The sequence below is a fragment of the Alligator mississippiensis genome, chromosome 3, assembly GCF_030867095.1.
Source record: "Alligator mississippiensis isolate rAllMis1 chromosome 3, rAllMis1, whole genome shotgun sequence".
Taxonomy (NCBI): domain Eukaryota; kingdom Metazoa; phylum Chordata; order Crocodylia; family Alligatoridae; genus Alligator; species Alligator mississippiensis.
Genome location: NC_081826.1, coordinates 253834173 through 253849456, shown reverse-complemented (window position 1 = coordinate 253849456; position 15284 = coordinate 253834173). Strand labels below are relative to the sequence as shown.

At 40.4% G+C, this 15284-nt stretch overlaps 1 protein-coding gene across 3 annotated transcripts in view; it reads left to right on the top strand.

The window, feature by feature from the left end:
- FAM169A (family with sequence similarity 169 member A) overlaps window positions 1-13701 on the top strand; it is a 63239-nt gene extending 49538 nt beyond the window's left edge. For all 3 annotated transcript variants that reach the window (XM_019482498.2, XM_019482519.2, XM_019482526.2), the window contains 3 exons: window positions 6349-6514; window positions 8040-8246; window positions 9198-13701. In XM_019482498.2, the coding sequence (XP_019338043.1) occupies window positions 6349-6514; window positions 8040-8246; window positions 9198-9752 (928 nt within the window). In that variant the 3' untranslated portion in view covers window positions 9753-13701. The remainder of the gene's footprint in view (window positions 1-6348; window positions 6515-8039; window positions 8247-9197) is intronic.
- The last annotated feature ends 1583 nt before the right edge of the window (window positions 13702-15284 follow it).

Below are 15284 nucleotides of genomic sequence, written 5' to 3'. Positions count from 1 at the left end.
GAAGAGGTTTCAAGGATGGCATCAAAAATTGTAGTGTGAAGAAAAATGTATCTGTGCTGGTCTGGATGCTGTAACTGGTTGTTACTTTTTTGCATTAGAGTCTATACTTGAGGCACCTCGATAGGTATACCACCGTTAGCCACAGCTCAATGTCCAGCAAACCTGCAAATGAATTGTATTGGGAGAACCCCCCCCCCCTCAAAAAAAACCCAAAAAACTAAACAAACAAAAAAATAGCAAAAGGGGAGATATTTAGGGACTGTGCGGAAGTCTCTGAGGAAGAAGAGAGAGCGTCTCAGAATGGCTGGGGTTTCTTAAGGGTGGAAAGCCAAAGGACGGAGAGGGACCCCTCTGTTACCAGGGAACTGGCAGAAAAGGGGCGGCAGAGAGGAGCCTTCCGTTACTCAGGAAATGGCAGAAATGGATGGGACGATGCGGAGGCAGCTGATGGAGAAAATGTGCAGGCAAATAGAGCATGCTTTCTGATAATGATATTGAAACTGCTGCTCACCCACTGCTGTTGCACCAGCCTCAAGGTTCAACAGCTCCAGTTCTACAGAATTTTGAGGCTCTTCCTTTTTGGGGGCAGCAGGCCACCGCTAGAACCCCCTGCTGCAGATCCTTCCAGTCTGGCACCAAAAACATGATCCCTTCAAGTTGCATGTGGAGTTGCTGCCATGGCATTCTAACCCCCAGACTCCTGCACATGTGGAAAGGCCAGTCACAGTGCCTGTTTGGCTTTCTGCATCAAGCCAGAAGTTCAAAGCTTGTGAACTGAAACCTTGTCTTTTCATTCAAACCCCTTCTGCTGCACAGCATTCACACATTTGTACTTCAGGAAAATGGAGCGGGGATTTTGTTTTTAAAATGTATTTTTTTAGCTTTGTGTAGTGGCTAATGTGTTCCTGTACAGAGGAAGACTGTTGTACACTGCTTGTGACCTCTACAAAGGATCTACAAAGCATGTCTAACAAAATTGATCATGTTGACAGTCAGTCCCCTAAGATGGTGGGCCACAGGAGTGAAAATGACCAGCCACTGAGTGCTTAAGTTCCACAATATTAGAATTCATTGACCCACAAAAGAAACAAGCAAGACTTCACAAAGCAACATCCCACTGCTACTCAGGGAAGGAACCTTGGCTACTGCTACATTTCCTCCAGAAAAAATGTGTGCATACCATTCTAGGTAAAATAAAGGCATACAAAAGCACCTTACCCAATGCTGATGCATCCCCCACCCTGAATTCACATGAATCATTCTGTTTAAGAAATGGCTGTCTGGCACACTAGACAAATGTAGTATAGCAAAAGATACCCCATGTAGCCCAGCAGACTGTGGCAGGACAAGCAACTCAAAAGTGTAAAGGAAAGCATAGTTCCAAAATGATAAATACTTTGCATGAAGTTTTTGCACAAGGCATTCCTGAGAACGTGTCCCAATTTGTCATTTAGGAGAGAATGTCTTGTGGGTTGCTGAAAGCATCTTGAAATCTCCTGGATTTCTGCCCCCTTGTCCTTGGTGAGACTCAATCCTTTGTGCGCTCAGATGTTGTGAAGACCCAGCAGGCAGCTGCCCAGTTGGTGGCTGGCATTTACCTTCAGTTTCCAAAAGTTATGCTCCACTGTCATCCTGCTCCTGCTTTAAATGGTACTTAACAGATGCTTTTCTACAATCCATATGTTCAGTGAAAAGCTTCATCATCCTGATGGCAGAGGATGAGTGGGTTCTTACAGGCCTAACTGTCAATCTGTCCATATTAGTCTGGTAGCTACTGATCAGTAACAGTCAGGGTTGTGAGTTTTCAGATGGCGATGACAATATTCTTCTGAAAATAAAAGGAACTCTCATCTTGGTGTAATGCCTCTACAGTGCCAGTACAGGCTCTCCCTGGATGTGCAGAAAAGTGCCCTGTCATCTCAAAATTTGGCCTCTCATGTCTAATGAACAGTCCTCTCAACTACCTGATGGTTATTGTGTGAGCCCAGAGAGCCTGCTACACAAAGTAAATCCATTATGAGAAAGATCTGTCCTAAAGTGACTATTCCACCTCATTCTTCTTGTTCATCCTGCTCCCCCCTTCCACTCATTGCAGCTGTAGAGTGAAAGGGGTAGCTGTAGCTGCTGTTACAAAACCTGCAGCCAAACTTCTTGTAGTCAGTGTTTGGCCTGAAAAGTTGCAATCCTGTCAGTGGCAGGGACATACATCTTTGGGAAGCCATTGTGTATTCTCATCTAGCAGAATCTCAGTGCAAAGGGTTTTTGGTTGATGATGATGATGGTTGATGTAGAGTCTGAAAGTGGCTGACTACTCACACTTTCCCATATGATTCACTATTATAAGAGGAATTGTAGGACTTACAGAGATTGCCATCAGGTGTGGAACATAGTAGAAACTATCTGGAAGCTACCAGATATTTAACGATGTGCTGCCAGAACCTGGCAATGCTGCAAAGGAGTGTGGTACACCTGTCCTGCACAGTGATGAGTGGAAATCTCCCCATGTGGAAGCAGTGATTCATAGTGAAGTAAGTGCTACCTGTTTTTTGGATGAGGCTACTGAGTTCCAGTTAGCACAGAGTAAATCTCATCACATGGACGAGCCCAGATTTTTAGTTCAATTGTGCATTAACCTTTTTTGGTATTGGAGTCATAGAAGAAATAAGTCTGGAAGGGACGTCAAGAGGTCATCTACTCTAGCCCTGTACTCAAGGCAGAATCTTACTTGATTAAATCATTGGTCTCCTTAAGGATCGAAGTCTAAATATGCCTTGATCTAAAATTATGGTCAACCATTTGTGATGTATGTGGATGTGTATTTGTAAACTAGAAGCTAAGATGCAATAAATTGTCTGACTTCCATCTTGTTTGCTAAAACAATTCTTGCAAGGCTATGTATACACAAAAATACTGATTGATTTAGAAAAAATATCAGGGGTGTGTTAACAAACAAAAAAGAAATACCAAAGGGCACTGGCAGATGTGGAGAAAAAAAGGCTTTACTGGAAGAAGCGGTGTGTTAGGTCAGCTCGGCTCTGCAGTGTCCGTATAGGTTGGGCACTTGTCTCTAAAGCTGATTCAATCAGCTATTAGATAGAAGTGCCAAAAAAGCCATGCTGAAGCACTTGATCTATACAGACGTTGGGCCAGCTGGGTTCCACTAATGTGATGCCTCTTATGGGCATGTGCTGGGTTTGGTGCAGGAGTGTGTGGGGTTTAAAGTAAAGTGTTGAGGTTTCTTTGTTTTGTTTTTGTGTTTTACATCAGTAAGCAGCCAAAATGCCACAACTCCTCAGTTTTCACAACAGAGATAATCTTTCTTTTCACTCGGTATTTCTCAGACTCGATTGTTTGGGTCTGTAAAAAACAAAACAAAAAACAACAACAAAAAACCCAACACACAGGGTGATTCAGAGGAGTTGGGATGTATTCTATTACAACAGCACTTCAAATTAAAGCCAGGGAAACAAGATCAAGATCAAGCGACCTCTTCATAGTAATTGGAATGTGGCTTATGTAAAATACCTGCGTTCCTATAGCGTGTCCATCTGGCATCTGTTATCATGGCTTGATGAGCAGGGATGGATTTCCTTAGAGAAACCCAACCCAATTAAAATGAAGAAATTTTATTTCATCAGATTTCCAAGCTGAATGCCTTCATGTACTCTACAATTTTCCCAGTGAAGTGGTAAATGGAACCAAAGAGAGATTGTGCTGCTATTTATGCACTCTCAGACAACGTGCTCCTGTATGTTGGACAGTGTCTGAAATAGCTAAAATTAATTCAGTGTATCTAAAGTACCTGTTTCACAGATAAGCACATAATGCTTCATGGTTCTAGCTACAGAGAATTGACCTTTGGGGCATTTGAGAAGTTGGCTGCTATACCTCAAAATTAGGAGAGTGGAGATTTATGCACTACCACTACCAGAAGCAAGGTAATGAAATGTATGGTGGTATGAAGTAACCTGATACAATTCAGGTGTGCACACTATTGTTTCTTTGTTCATATGTGAAATTTAAAGGCACTTAAAGCTGTAAAGTACTGCAAGGTAAATGTTCTGAAAGAACAGTACTTTTTGGTTACATCATCTGTTCACTTCTAGCCATTTGTATCCTGTTCATTGTGGTTGGTATATCTGCTATCTTGAATACTTATTCATTTATACGTTTTATAGATCCTGTACCATTTTACTTCTACATAGTTTAACAAGCAACAAAGTTGTATGAGACTGTACTGGAATTGGGATAAATGGTTATTTTTCTTCACATCTTCCAAATTTCCTATAAGTAAGGGATTTCCAAACCAGAAAGCCCTTGTGAAGATGTTGGTTGGTTGGTTGGTTGTTTTTCTGTGTTAAATTCACACGTAGACAGAAACGTATGTTTTATATACCTCTGCAGTAATAATTTAGTTAAAAAAAAATGTGTAAACTGTTCAGGGGTTGGCCACTGTCAGTTTTTTGGGGGGTTTGATTTCCTACTTTCAGATGGTAAGTGCATAGTTGTTTTAATAAAAGTAACATCTTTATTCAAATTATAGTATTTTTCCCATTCAGCATGGGAGGAGGGGGTAGCCCCTTTCTTGAATTTGAGTACAAGGTGGGGAGCAGGCAAGTGGATGCTTTGGCTTCAGCTCTGACACTGACCCAGGCTTGGGGTCAGTCAGAGCTGCAGCCACTGCCCTCCCCCACCACCCTGCTGCCTGTCATCTCAAGTCGCAGCTCCAGCTTTGTTGGCAGCTCCAGCCCTGGTGCCGGGGCCTGGCTGAGGCTGGGGGCGGGGCAAGAGCTACTGCTGCTGCAGCCACTGCTACTTGGTCAAGCAAGGGCCAGTGACACTGGATGCTCTATGCCTAGGGCTAGAATGGGACTGGAGCCAGATCTACAACTGAGGGTAAGTGGTGCCAGAGGGCTCAGGCAGTGGGGAGAGCAAGTGCCAAGGGGGTGCAGGTGGCAGAGGGGCCAATTGTGGAGTAAACGGGGGGCAGGCTGCTTGACTCTACTGCCTGCCCTCTGCTGCTGCTTTTCCCACTACAGCAGTGAGGGGTACAAATTTAAGATGACTCTTCACTGGTTAGATACTATACATGGATAATAGAGGTCCATATTGTATTGGCACCAATAAAAGGAAAATTGACAGTATTGGTAATTGGCTTTTTTTGGCTGATGTGGCTGATTAATGTTGCCGATAAATGCCACGTGTGCGTATTCAGCCACAGCATGTGTGCAGCCAGCCCAGCAACTTGGAAAGCAGCATACGGCTGGTAAGTCGGGGGTGGGGGGGGACAAGGGGCATAGGGGTGCAGATTGAGACCCCTGTGGTGAGGGAGGGAATGGGGCTGGGGCAGGCACTGCCTAGCTGGGACGGGGCACGGGACCAAGCCTCAAGAGGCTTGTCCGGGGAGGTGAGGGCAGATCCCACTGCTACGCACACCCGAGAGGAGCCATTGGGGAGAGGGGGGGTATGTGCCCCCTGATCTGTGTGTGGAGCAAGGGTGGGCTGCTGCTGTGGGCTGGGGCCAGGGGCAACACCAGGCTCTTCCTAGTGGTGGGGCTGGACCAGGTCTGTGCTTGGGGCGGGCAGCAGCGGCACTGGGAGGGGGGCTATGGGGTAGCTACAGTGAATTCTGGGGTGGCTTCAGCCCACCCTATAGCCTCTACAATGCTGCCGCCCACCCTAAGTGCAGCCCTGACCCAACTCCCCTCCTTCTCCCCCTTACCCCCATCAGGAAGAGCCCAGTGCCAGTCCACAGTGGCAGTCTACCTTCACCCCATGCACAGATCCAGGGGGGCACACACCCCCATGGCTCCCCTGGGATGTATTTTCAGATGGTAAATGCATAGTTGTTTTATTAAAAGTAACATATTTATTCAAATTACTGTATTTTTCCTGTTCAGCATGAGCAGTGCCTGCTCCAGCCCCAGCTCCACTTGCACCCTCACTGCAGGGGCCACAATCTGCCCCCACCCCATGCCCCTTCCCTCCCACCCCCTCTACCCCTTCCCCCACAACATACTTACCAGCTGGACACAGCTCTCCAAGCTGCAGGGCTGCATATCAGCAATTGGCATTGGCCAATAATGGCTTGTTAATAATTAGCCATTGGTATCAGCCCAAAAAAATTTTTATCAGTGCACCCCTAATGGATAATTATAACAAATTTATAAATTTTCCATGTATAGAATCTATATATTTTGGGGTCCTCTTAAATTTGAAACTGTTGGATTTGAGTAAGTACAGTAAGTATTTATGTGGGAAAGTCTTTTTTCATTGTTAAATGGCACCTCTTCAGTGATTTGTTTAATCTAAAATAAATAAAAGACGGCATCTAATTTCCTGTTGCAGGCTTGAACCTGTTGCATGCACATCTGAAAGTTCAGAAGAGTTAGAAGAACGAGGAGACAATACAGTTGAAAATGAGGAAGAATCAGTACCTGAAGATGAGGACACATCATTAATGGAAACAGAAGAGTTACGTACGTCACCATCTGAGAAACAAGATGAGAAGGAGGTAAATTCTGAGTGTACCTGTAGATGTGCTGGGTGTCTGCACCGACATGCTGTAATGCTTGATTAATTGAGTCTACTGGAGCGTGATAATTACTGCGCTCCACCAGCCTCCTGCATCTTGTGTATCAGTGTCCCTGTGCTTCAAAATGGTGGCAGGGGTGCTTGAACTAGTGCTCCTTGAACAAGCTTTCATTCAAGTGGCCGCCCCTGCCACCATTTTGAATCACTAGGACACTGGTGCATGAGATGCTCTGGGCACTTTAATTAGAGCAGCTCTCAGAGCTGGTTTAATTTTAAAGTGCCTCCTCTCCTCCAACCCCCAGAGCACATGTGGAGCAAGTGTCCTGAAATTGGTTGGATGAGACCCAGATGGTGATGGTGACTGAGGAACCTTTTTTTTTCCATTTACATCTGAGCAAGAGCTAACCATTTTTTCTGTTAAATGTGCTCTTCACTGCCATGACCCATGCTTGTATCTCCTTTTATAAAGGATTATTGCAAGCAAAATTTAAAGCTGAAGCTGATACAGAATTAGAATTGGGGGAAATTTTCCTTGATTCTTACTGTGACCATTAGGGCCCATAAGATCTTCTGTAAGGTGAATCTCCCCTTCCCCCAGCTTACCTTCCCAATTGCTGTTTGAATGTCACAAAGAAGTTGGAGCAGAGATGAGAATCTGATCCTATATCCCTAAGGAAAATATGACCCTTTCCAGGAACTGGTGGTTTGTGGTGTAATTATGATTCCTGTCAATTTTAAGCATGTTTTGCCAAAATATTAAAAGCTTAACTATTATAATATACCTATTTCATTAATAAAAGTTTTAAAAATTAAACATAAAAGCTATGTCAGTGTATAAATAGAATCTTTTATGCTGTGTCTGTGTCAAAAGTTTTGCCCCTCGACCTTTGTTATGGGTGGGTATGTCCACATTGTAACTCAAAGGTCTGTTTGCAGCTTGTAGAGACATACCTGAACTAGGTTTAAACTTCCATCAGCAACTACATAGCCTTGGCATAGAAGGTCCAGCATGGACTATGAAACCTGGACCATAGATAAATATCAAGTTTATACTGAACTTCATGCCACTATAGATACAATACTACCAATATCCAAGCTAACTTGGGTATCTTTTTACAAGTTGCATTCACACTTTTTGGATTGCACTGTAGACATACCTGTTGATGTTCTAGTGCAGGGGTTTTCCACCTTTTTGGATCAGTGTATCCCTGGTGGCTGGACATGGAGCAGTGTACCCCCGGCGGCTGGATGCGGAGCAGGGAGGGGATGCGGGGGCTGGCACGCAGCCAAACATGGAGTGGCAGCAGCCACTGCACGCGAGCTTCTCCCATGCCTGGCTGGGTGGGTGGTGCCTGTGTGGTGGCACGGGATGGTGCATGGCAGGGCTCCATCCCCACCCACCTGTACTCCCTAGAGCCTTCTCAAGTACCCCTGGGAGTATGCGTACCCCTGGTTGACAACCCCTGTTGTAGTGCATTGGCTTGACTTCATGAATGTTATTTTAGGAAACACCATTAGAACCACTCAATGGTGAGCTAACGGAAGAATCCATCAAGACGTCCCTTATGGCCGAAGAAGAAAATGCTAATGAAGTTCTAGATGGTGAAGCAAAACTGCAGTCTGACAGTCCAGAAGAAGAATCTTTAACTCTGTTTGTTCCATTAATCCTGGATTCTTCTGCAAAATCTTCTGAAGACACTGCATCAGATAAGGTGAAGTAAATGCAACATAATATTTTTAAACGTCTTTATACAATGTACACACCTTGCTTATTTCTCTAACTAAATAGATACAGTATATGAAGATTGTGAATAACTTGCAAGAGCAGTTATCAGACCAGATGACAAAAGTCCATAAACAGAACAAAGTGAGACCGCTTTCAGTATTAAGACAGACAAGCCAGACAGAAATAAAAACAAAATTATTTATACATGTTTCTGATTATCCCTTATCCCTTTTTCAGAGGTACATCTTGGCATCCAACACATTTGATTCAAATTGCAACTTTATATATAAATTATTTTTTAAATTGTTACTAATTTTTTTACTAGCATTCAGTAGGAAGTAAGTCGGTATCCATTATAATTAAGGAAAAGAGGCTTTGGTTCAGTTTTTTTCTAGCAATGCTCAAATACTAGGAAAATGGTGTGATTAAAAACAAAACAAAACCCCCTCTATTATGGTTCATTAATTTCTGCTCAATCATTAGATTTTTATAAAATGAATGGGTAAGAATAAAATATATAAATAAAGACGGCAATTATTTACTGGTAAAATACACAAACTAATAAACTATGAAGACCTATGCCAAAAGAACTATGGGGTTAAGGGCACAGGTAATATTACAGCCAACAGAATGATAATTATTGGAATGTCAGATATTTGTATTTCTTGAGCATTCATTTCAAAATATTCCCCTTGTACCTCAGGAATCCTTTGAATTTATTATTATTCTAAGTAAGAAAAATTAGGGACAACATCTCTAATTCAGAACCCAGGCCCAAGTGAAGGAGAGGAGAGAATTAGATGAACATTGCCCACTCCTGTGAACTGCTGAGTGATTCAACTGCCTTTTGAAATGGCTCTAGGTTCAAAAGTAGGTACCTTACATCTTAAAAGCCTGAGTTGTTCCACTGATTTCAATATGTTTGACCTACCCCCAGGTTTTGAATGCAATAGATTCAGAAATACTGCCAGAAGAAAGCACATCTGTGGGAAAAGAGGGAAGTGAAGAAGAGCAACAAGAAGTTGAAAGGAAGAAATCATCTGTTGAAAGTGCAAACATTGTTACTTCAGCATCAAAGGAAGAACCATCAGACAATGGCCTTCCAAACTCTGTGATAACTGAACCACCAGAAGAATCAGTTTCTGAAAATGTGTCGCCCAAAACCACTTCTTCGTTGGAAGAGCAAAATGAGGAAGTAGGGCACGACTCCCAGGAGGCCCCTGTTGTCCTTAGTCAGAGTTCTTTGATAGTGGTTGAACTTGAGGATGTCTCATTCCAGCAACATTCAGAAGGGCAAAAAAACCAATCAGAAGAGCAGTCTGAAGAGTCTGCTGAGCAGATGGATCAGTATACACAGACAGCAGCAGAGAGAACTGCTGACAGCAGCTCAGAAGAAGCAGAAATTGAAGTACCAATAGTAGATCGAAGGAACTTGCGAAGAAAGGCCAAAGGATACAAAGGGCCACCCAAGAAGAAAGGAAAACCAGCTTAAAACGAAGTATTATTTAAGGAATATAATATTTCCACCTATTTGTAAGGAAGTTATTTTGTTTGAAACGATAGGGTATTATTTAACCATGTGGGAGACAGGATACACACGCATTTAAAAAATTGGGTTGGATTTCCCTTCGGGATTCACCACCTTTCCTTAACTTCTCTTGAATTTTTAACCACTACATGTTGAGCTTCATCAGGGTATGAAAGTAAATGGCCAGTCTCCTCCTTTTATAAAGGATAAATACTGAATAAACATAAAACTGTATTAATAAAGCAACAACTTGCCTTTAAAAGCTTTTTTTGTAAGAACTGTGAGCAGTGAGATTCTGGCCCCAGCAAAATTATTGGGAGTTTTTTCCATTGACTTCAGGAAGCCCAGAATTTTACCTTGATGTTTATAAAATTGCATTTGCTACCTGAAAAGATTAACAGGACAGGAGGGGAAATACCATATGTACTAACAGAGATATAGTAAACAAAAGTAACCTGGCACAATTATGGATCTCAAAATGAGTGCATATACAGAACCTACCCATGGAACTTGATAGCCCCAGAATAGCATGAACAGTACTAACCATTTTTAATAATTTTTTTTAGGTGAGCTCACCTTTTCCATCCCTAATTCCAAACCACTAATTTGATAATTATTTGAAAGATGGCAGCTAAGTCACTGATATGAAGCCCAACCAAAACAAAGTCTCGTATTGTGCGCTGTGGTAATGTAGCTCAATAACGAAGCTTTTCAGTTGAGTTTTAATGATGTTTATATGATAAACTACAAGTTTCCCAATGTATGTTTGCTAAAGATTAGTTTTGCAGCATCGTGTGTGTGTGTGTGTGTGTGGTTATACCCCCACAGCTACAGAACTATTTGACCTCCTTCCCAGCTACATACATGTGCTGAATAGATTCTTGATCACTTATTTGTGTGCCATGTTACAGAAAATAAGTTGTGAATTTTTGTTTAGAAGTGGGCTGAATGGGAGTGGCACTACACATTTTCCACATAGTGGACATGTTTGGCAGCTGTTAAAAGTTGTACCTTCAGATGTTGACTCCTGTGAGCCCACAATTTTGACACACTATTGTTTTAACCTCAAAGTTTAGTGAGGGCTGCAGCAAATATCTTTGAGGCCAAATCCTTTGTATTCATACAGCTACCAGGAAATTGTGAAAAAACAGTAGTGCCCTTAACTCCAATATAAGTCTAGGGATAAAGGTTTTCCAGTTTCATAGTTTCTTGAGAGGGAACCAAGCATGTAGTATTAAGACAGACAAGGCAGTCAGGAAAAAAAAACCAAGATAATTTATATACGTCTCTCACTATCCTTCATTAGTCCCTTTTTCAGAGGTACCTCTTGGCATCCAACAATTTGATTCAAATTGAAACTTTATATATCAGCTATTTTAAAAATTGCCATTTATTTTTTTCCAGTAATGAAGCTCCTTTGAATAATGGATAAAAACTCAGGAATAAATAAGAATAGTGGTGTGTGCATGGAAAGGAAAAAAATGGTACTTGGCTACACAAAGGTCCAAAAAGGTCTCAAACAAAGGTAACTATTTCTTTTAGGATTTATAAATAAAAGGTTCACTTGAATAACTTTAACAGTCTTTTAATTTTTATCCTCTGAAACAATTGTAAGAATCTGTCTTGATTTTATGGCTGTACAGTTTAACTTTTTAGATATTTTCTTATCTCTTACTTCAGCTGGTGAAACACCACTATCTTCTTTTTAATCTGTTTTGACTCACTTTAAAAGAGTGCAGGTTTTTAGCAGGGTGTATTGCTTGACTTCTGGGTGTGGGGTGCATGGAATCATTGAGTTTAATTTGGATTTTTTTGGAATGTTGCACTTTGTTGTAACTTTTCCTGTCAGTGTACAGTTGTTGTATATTAACTTTGTGGATGAGAAGTGTAAACAGAACTTTCCATGATTATTTGTAAATAAATACATTCAAGTGAACCTTCAGCATTTCTAAAACCAATTAAACATTTTCTATAAAGCACATAGCAAGAACCTTCAATTATGTATACTGTGGCTTCCCTTTTAGTGCTAAGATGTGTTGTAAAAATAGGCAAAGTGGTGGTTGGAAAATGTTACATTTTTGTTGCATCACCAAGGGTTGGACTACTTAAGGGCTGGTGGGGTCAGACTAAAGAGATGGTTTTCACAAATAGTAAACTTTTAACAAGCAGAAGATAGAGCTGCAAGGAATTAAATGTTGTTAAACAGTAATAGTCTTATGAGTACATCAGCTGATACAAAAGTATCTACTTTAATTAAAAGTCACTTTTATAAAAATAATTATAATTGGGTCCTAACTCTTTCAGTTATTTCTAGATTGTCTAGTGCTCAGCAGTTTTTCAGATTACATATGCTGCGTATACTGTTATTTTGTATAAGTAAAGTCAGTGCACTTAATTTGGTTCCTTCCTTTCTCCACTTTCTTATGGCTACTACATATCTGGCTTTTACGTTAGGATATCCTCTTTTAGACATCTCCCGATTTTTTTTTTTTTAATTAAAAAAAAAATGTAGTAATGCTATTGGGACCAATTGCAGCTTCCACTGAAGTCTACTGGAATTCTACTATTGATTTCAGTTGTGGCAAGAGACAAGATCTAGATGCTGAATCTGATCTCGCTTAAACTGGTATAAACTCTTGAGTACCTCACCCAAAATGCTACTACATTGGTATTTCAACCAGTATAACTGAGATGAGATGAATAATAGCCTGATTGTTTGAAAAAACAGAACATAGGCAACAAATGGATAAGTAGGAATTTGTACAGCCATTCTGCTACTACCCGATGACTCTTTTGTCTAATAAGATTGTACCAATAATTTTGAACCAATTAGTGCAGTTACTTCTGCAAAAGAATTATTTTGGTGTTGACCCCCCTGCAGCTAATATTGCCTGGGTACTGAAAAAAAAGATGAATGTGGTGCAGAAAATTGCATCACAATCTATACCTTCTGCTTGTTAAAGCAAGGAGAATGTCTCTGAGTTGACAACAAATTAGGCCAATGAAGAGTTTAAATTGGAGAAATTAGCCTTTTTTAGGCGTGGACAATATACTTCTTGTTGTCTAACTTGCTTATTAGCATTGTACTATTACACAATTTTTAAGGTCTTACTGCACCAGCAATCAATAATTAAAACATTGTATGACTTTATACAGTTTGTACCAAATGTTATTAAAACATCCTGTGGAACAATGCCTGTAGAATTAAAGCAAGCAGTATTATTCTAATTTTTGTTTAGTCTAGGAATAGAGCTTATAGAACATTAAATTGTGGTCTCAGCTCACACTTGGATGATAAATGGTTTCATATTTGAACCTGTTTGTTCAAATGTCTTTAATGTATTGTTTGTTAATCAGGAATTACTTTGCCTCTTGCATTCTTTCCTGTTTAATGACTTTTTCCCATTTTGCGCAGAATTCTTGTTTGCCGTTTTCATGCTTTTTTTTAATTCATCACATGAAAAGGTTTTTCATATCTTCAGAAATGCTTTTAACTCTTTCAAATGCTGCTCGCTTATCCCTTACCATTTGCTGTTTTCTGCACCATCACACTTCCTGTTACGCATATGCAAGCAATAAATAGTCCATGTATTGGCTTCTATGCTCCATTCTAAGTGATGGCATTTTCAAATTTTATTTCCAATAAGATGTGTTAAATTTATTTTCTGAAGTGTGCTGTTAGGTGTTTTATAAACTTACTTGTACTATGTTTATAAATCTTATGGAAAATGTGTTGCTATTCTAATTACTGTGTTAAGTCTTGTTATAGTATTTTTGTTTTTCCTTTTTAGTATTGTCTTGCTTTTTGAAATGTTTCAAAGTAGTAATTAAACTTATATTTTGTGAGTTTTTTTTCTTTACTTGTTTCAGTACTCAAGTGCCCTCTGCTAAACAATAAATATTTTCATGATTAGATTGGTCCACTGGGCATTATGCAGCTAACTGTAGTCGTGTTTATAGTACAGCAACTGGTTATATTTGCTTTAGAGGTGGTGGGTCTTACCTGTGGGAACTCCAATTACATAAAAAATATGCTTATCTAATTGTTGATGGCAACCTGTCTGTGAAGATTTAAAAACCCACTCATCTGAAATGCTAGTGATAAGGCATGGGACCAGGTATAAATCTTCATAAAATAGCTTTTTAAAAAGAAATTTGCTTATAGTCATCATTATGTTCAAACCAGTCATGTCACTTTGTTCTTTCATTGCATGAACAAAGTTTGCTTGAAATTTGTTTACAATTCAGAAACCTGGTGTTTGGTAATACCAGTCCAGTGTAAGATTTCCCCCCTCAAAAGACCAGAACAACTTTTTCAGAAAAATGAAGTTAAGCCTGTCAGTGCAAGAGAGAACTTTGCACAACAGCCTTTGTAATTTAAAACGTTTCAGTTTGCTTGTTGTTTCAGGGTTAAGCATTGGTATTTGTATTGGGCTGAGATTATCCCTTGCCTGCAAAAAATAACAATCTCAGGTTGGACATACCTCTTTGAGAGTGGGATTGTAAACTAATGGAATTGAAGTACGTGTGCATGTTTGCAGGGTTGTGGCATTTTTTTCACTTTGTACTCCAGAAGGTTTAGCTTCACCATTATCACAGTGCTGGAAATGGTAATTATTTAAGTTATATGCAGTGGTACATGGCAAGTATGCCTGATTAGTCCTTTTTTTCAGAAGTACCTCTGCTTTTATACTTTAAGTGATAGATAAGGCATATAACTGTGGAGAACATGAGGTACAGACTGAAAAGCCAAAGGTGTTATCATGTGTATCTGGTCATTTATCTTACTGCTTATGGTTGTTTCCTGCAGTGCTTTCTATTCAACACAGATTCTTTAAGCAGAAAGAAGGATCTGCATGTAACTTCAGTTTTTACCTCCTAGTCCAGTGGTTCTCAGCTGGAATGCTATACATTGTTTAGTGTGCAAACATGATTTGCAAGATAAACCCAGAGGTTTCATATAGAAATCCATGCATCACAAACACTGGCCTGTAGTGGTTTTTCTGAGTTCTTTATAAAAGAACTGTTAGTTTTCATTCATTTTTTGATGATGGAAAAAAACAAGAGCTGGTATTTTGTGAGGGGTACCAAGTCTAAACAAAGATGAGAATCATCATCCTAGCCCAAACCTGATTTGAAGCTCTATTAAATGATCTTCAGTCAAAGCATTTCAACTCTGACAAAAACACAAAGAAAGTTACTTAATGATTTATTCCAAAACTAGTTGTAGTCTAGACCAGTGGTTCCCAACCCCCAGGCCACGAAGGGTAGGCTGCCAATCTGCAGGAGCGTTGGCTGCCAGATTGGAAATCTGGAACTGACCGGCATATTGCAGCAGGCAGCCAACCCTTTTTTATACACAGTTGGCTGCCGGTTTGCAGTATGCCAGTCCATGGTCTAAAAAGGTTGGGAACCACTGGTTTAGATCATTACTTATGATCCTTTCTCCAGAGAACCAGCTCCTAGTAATAGAAAAACAACCTTTTGCAAATATCT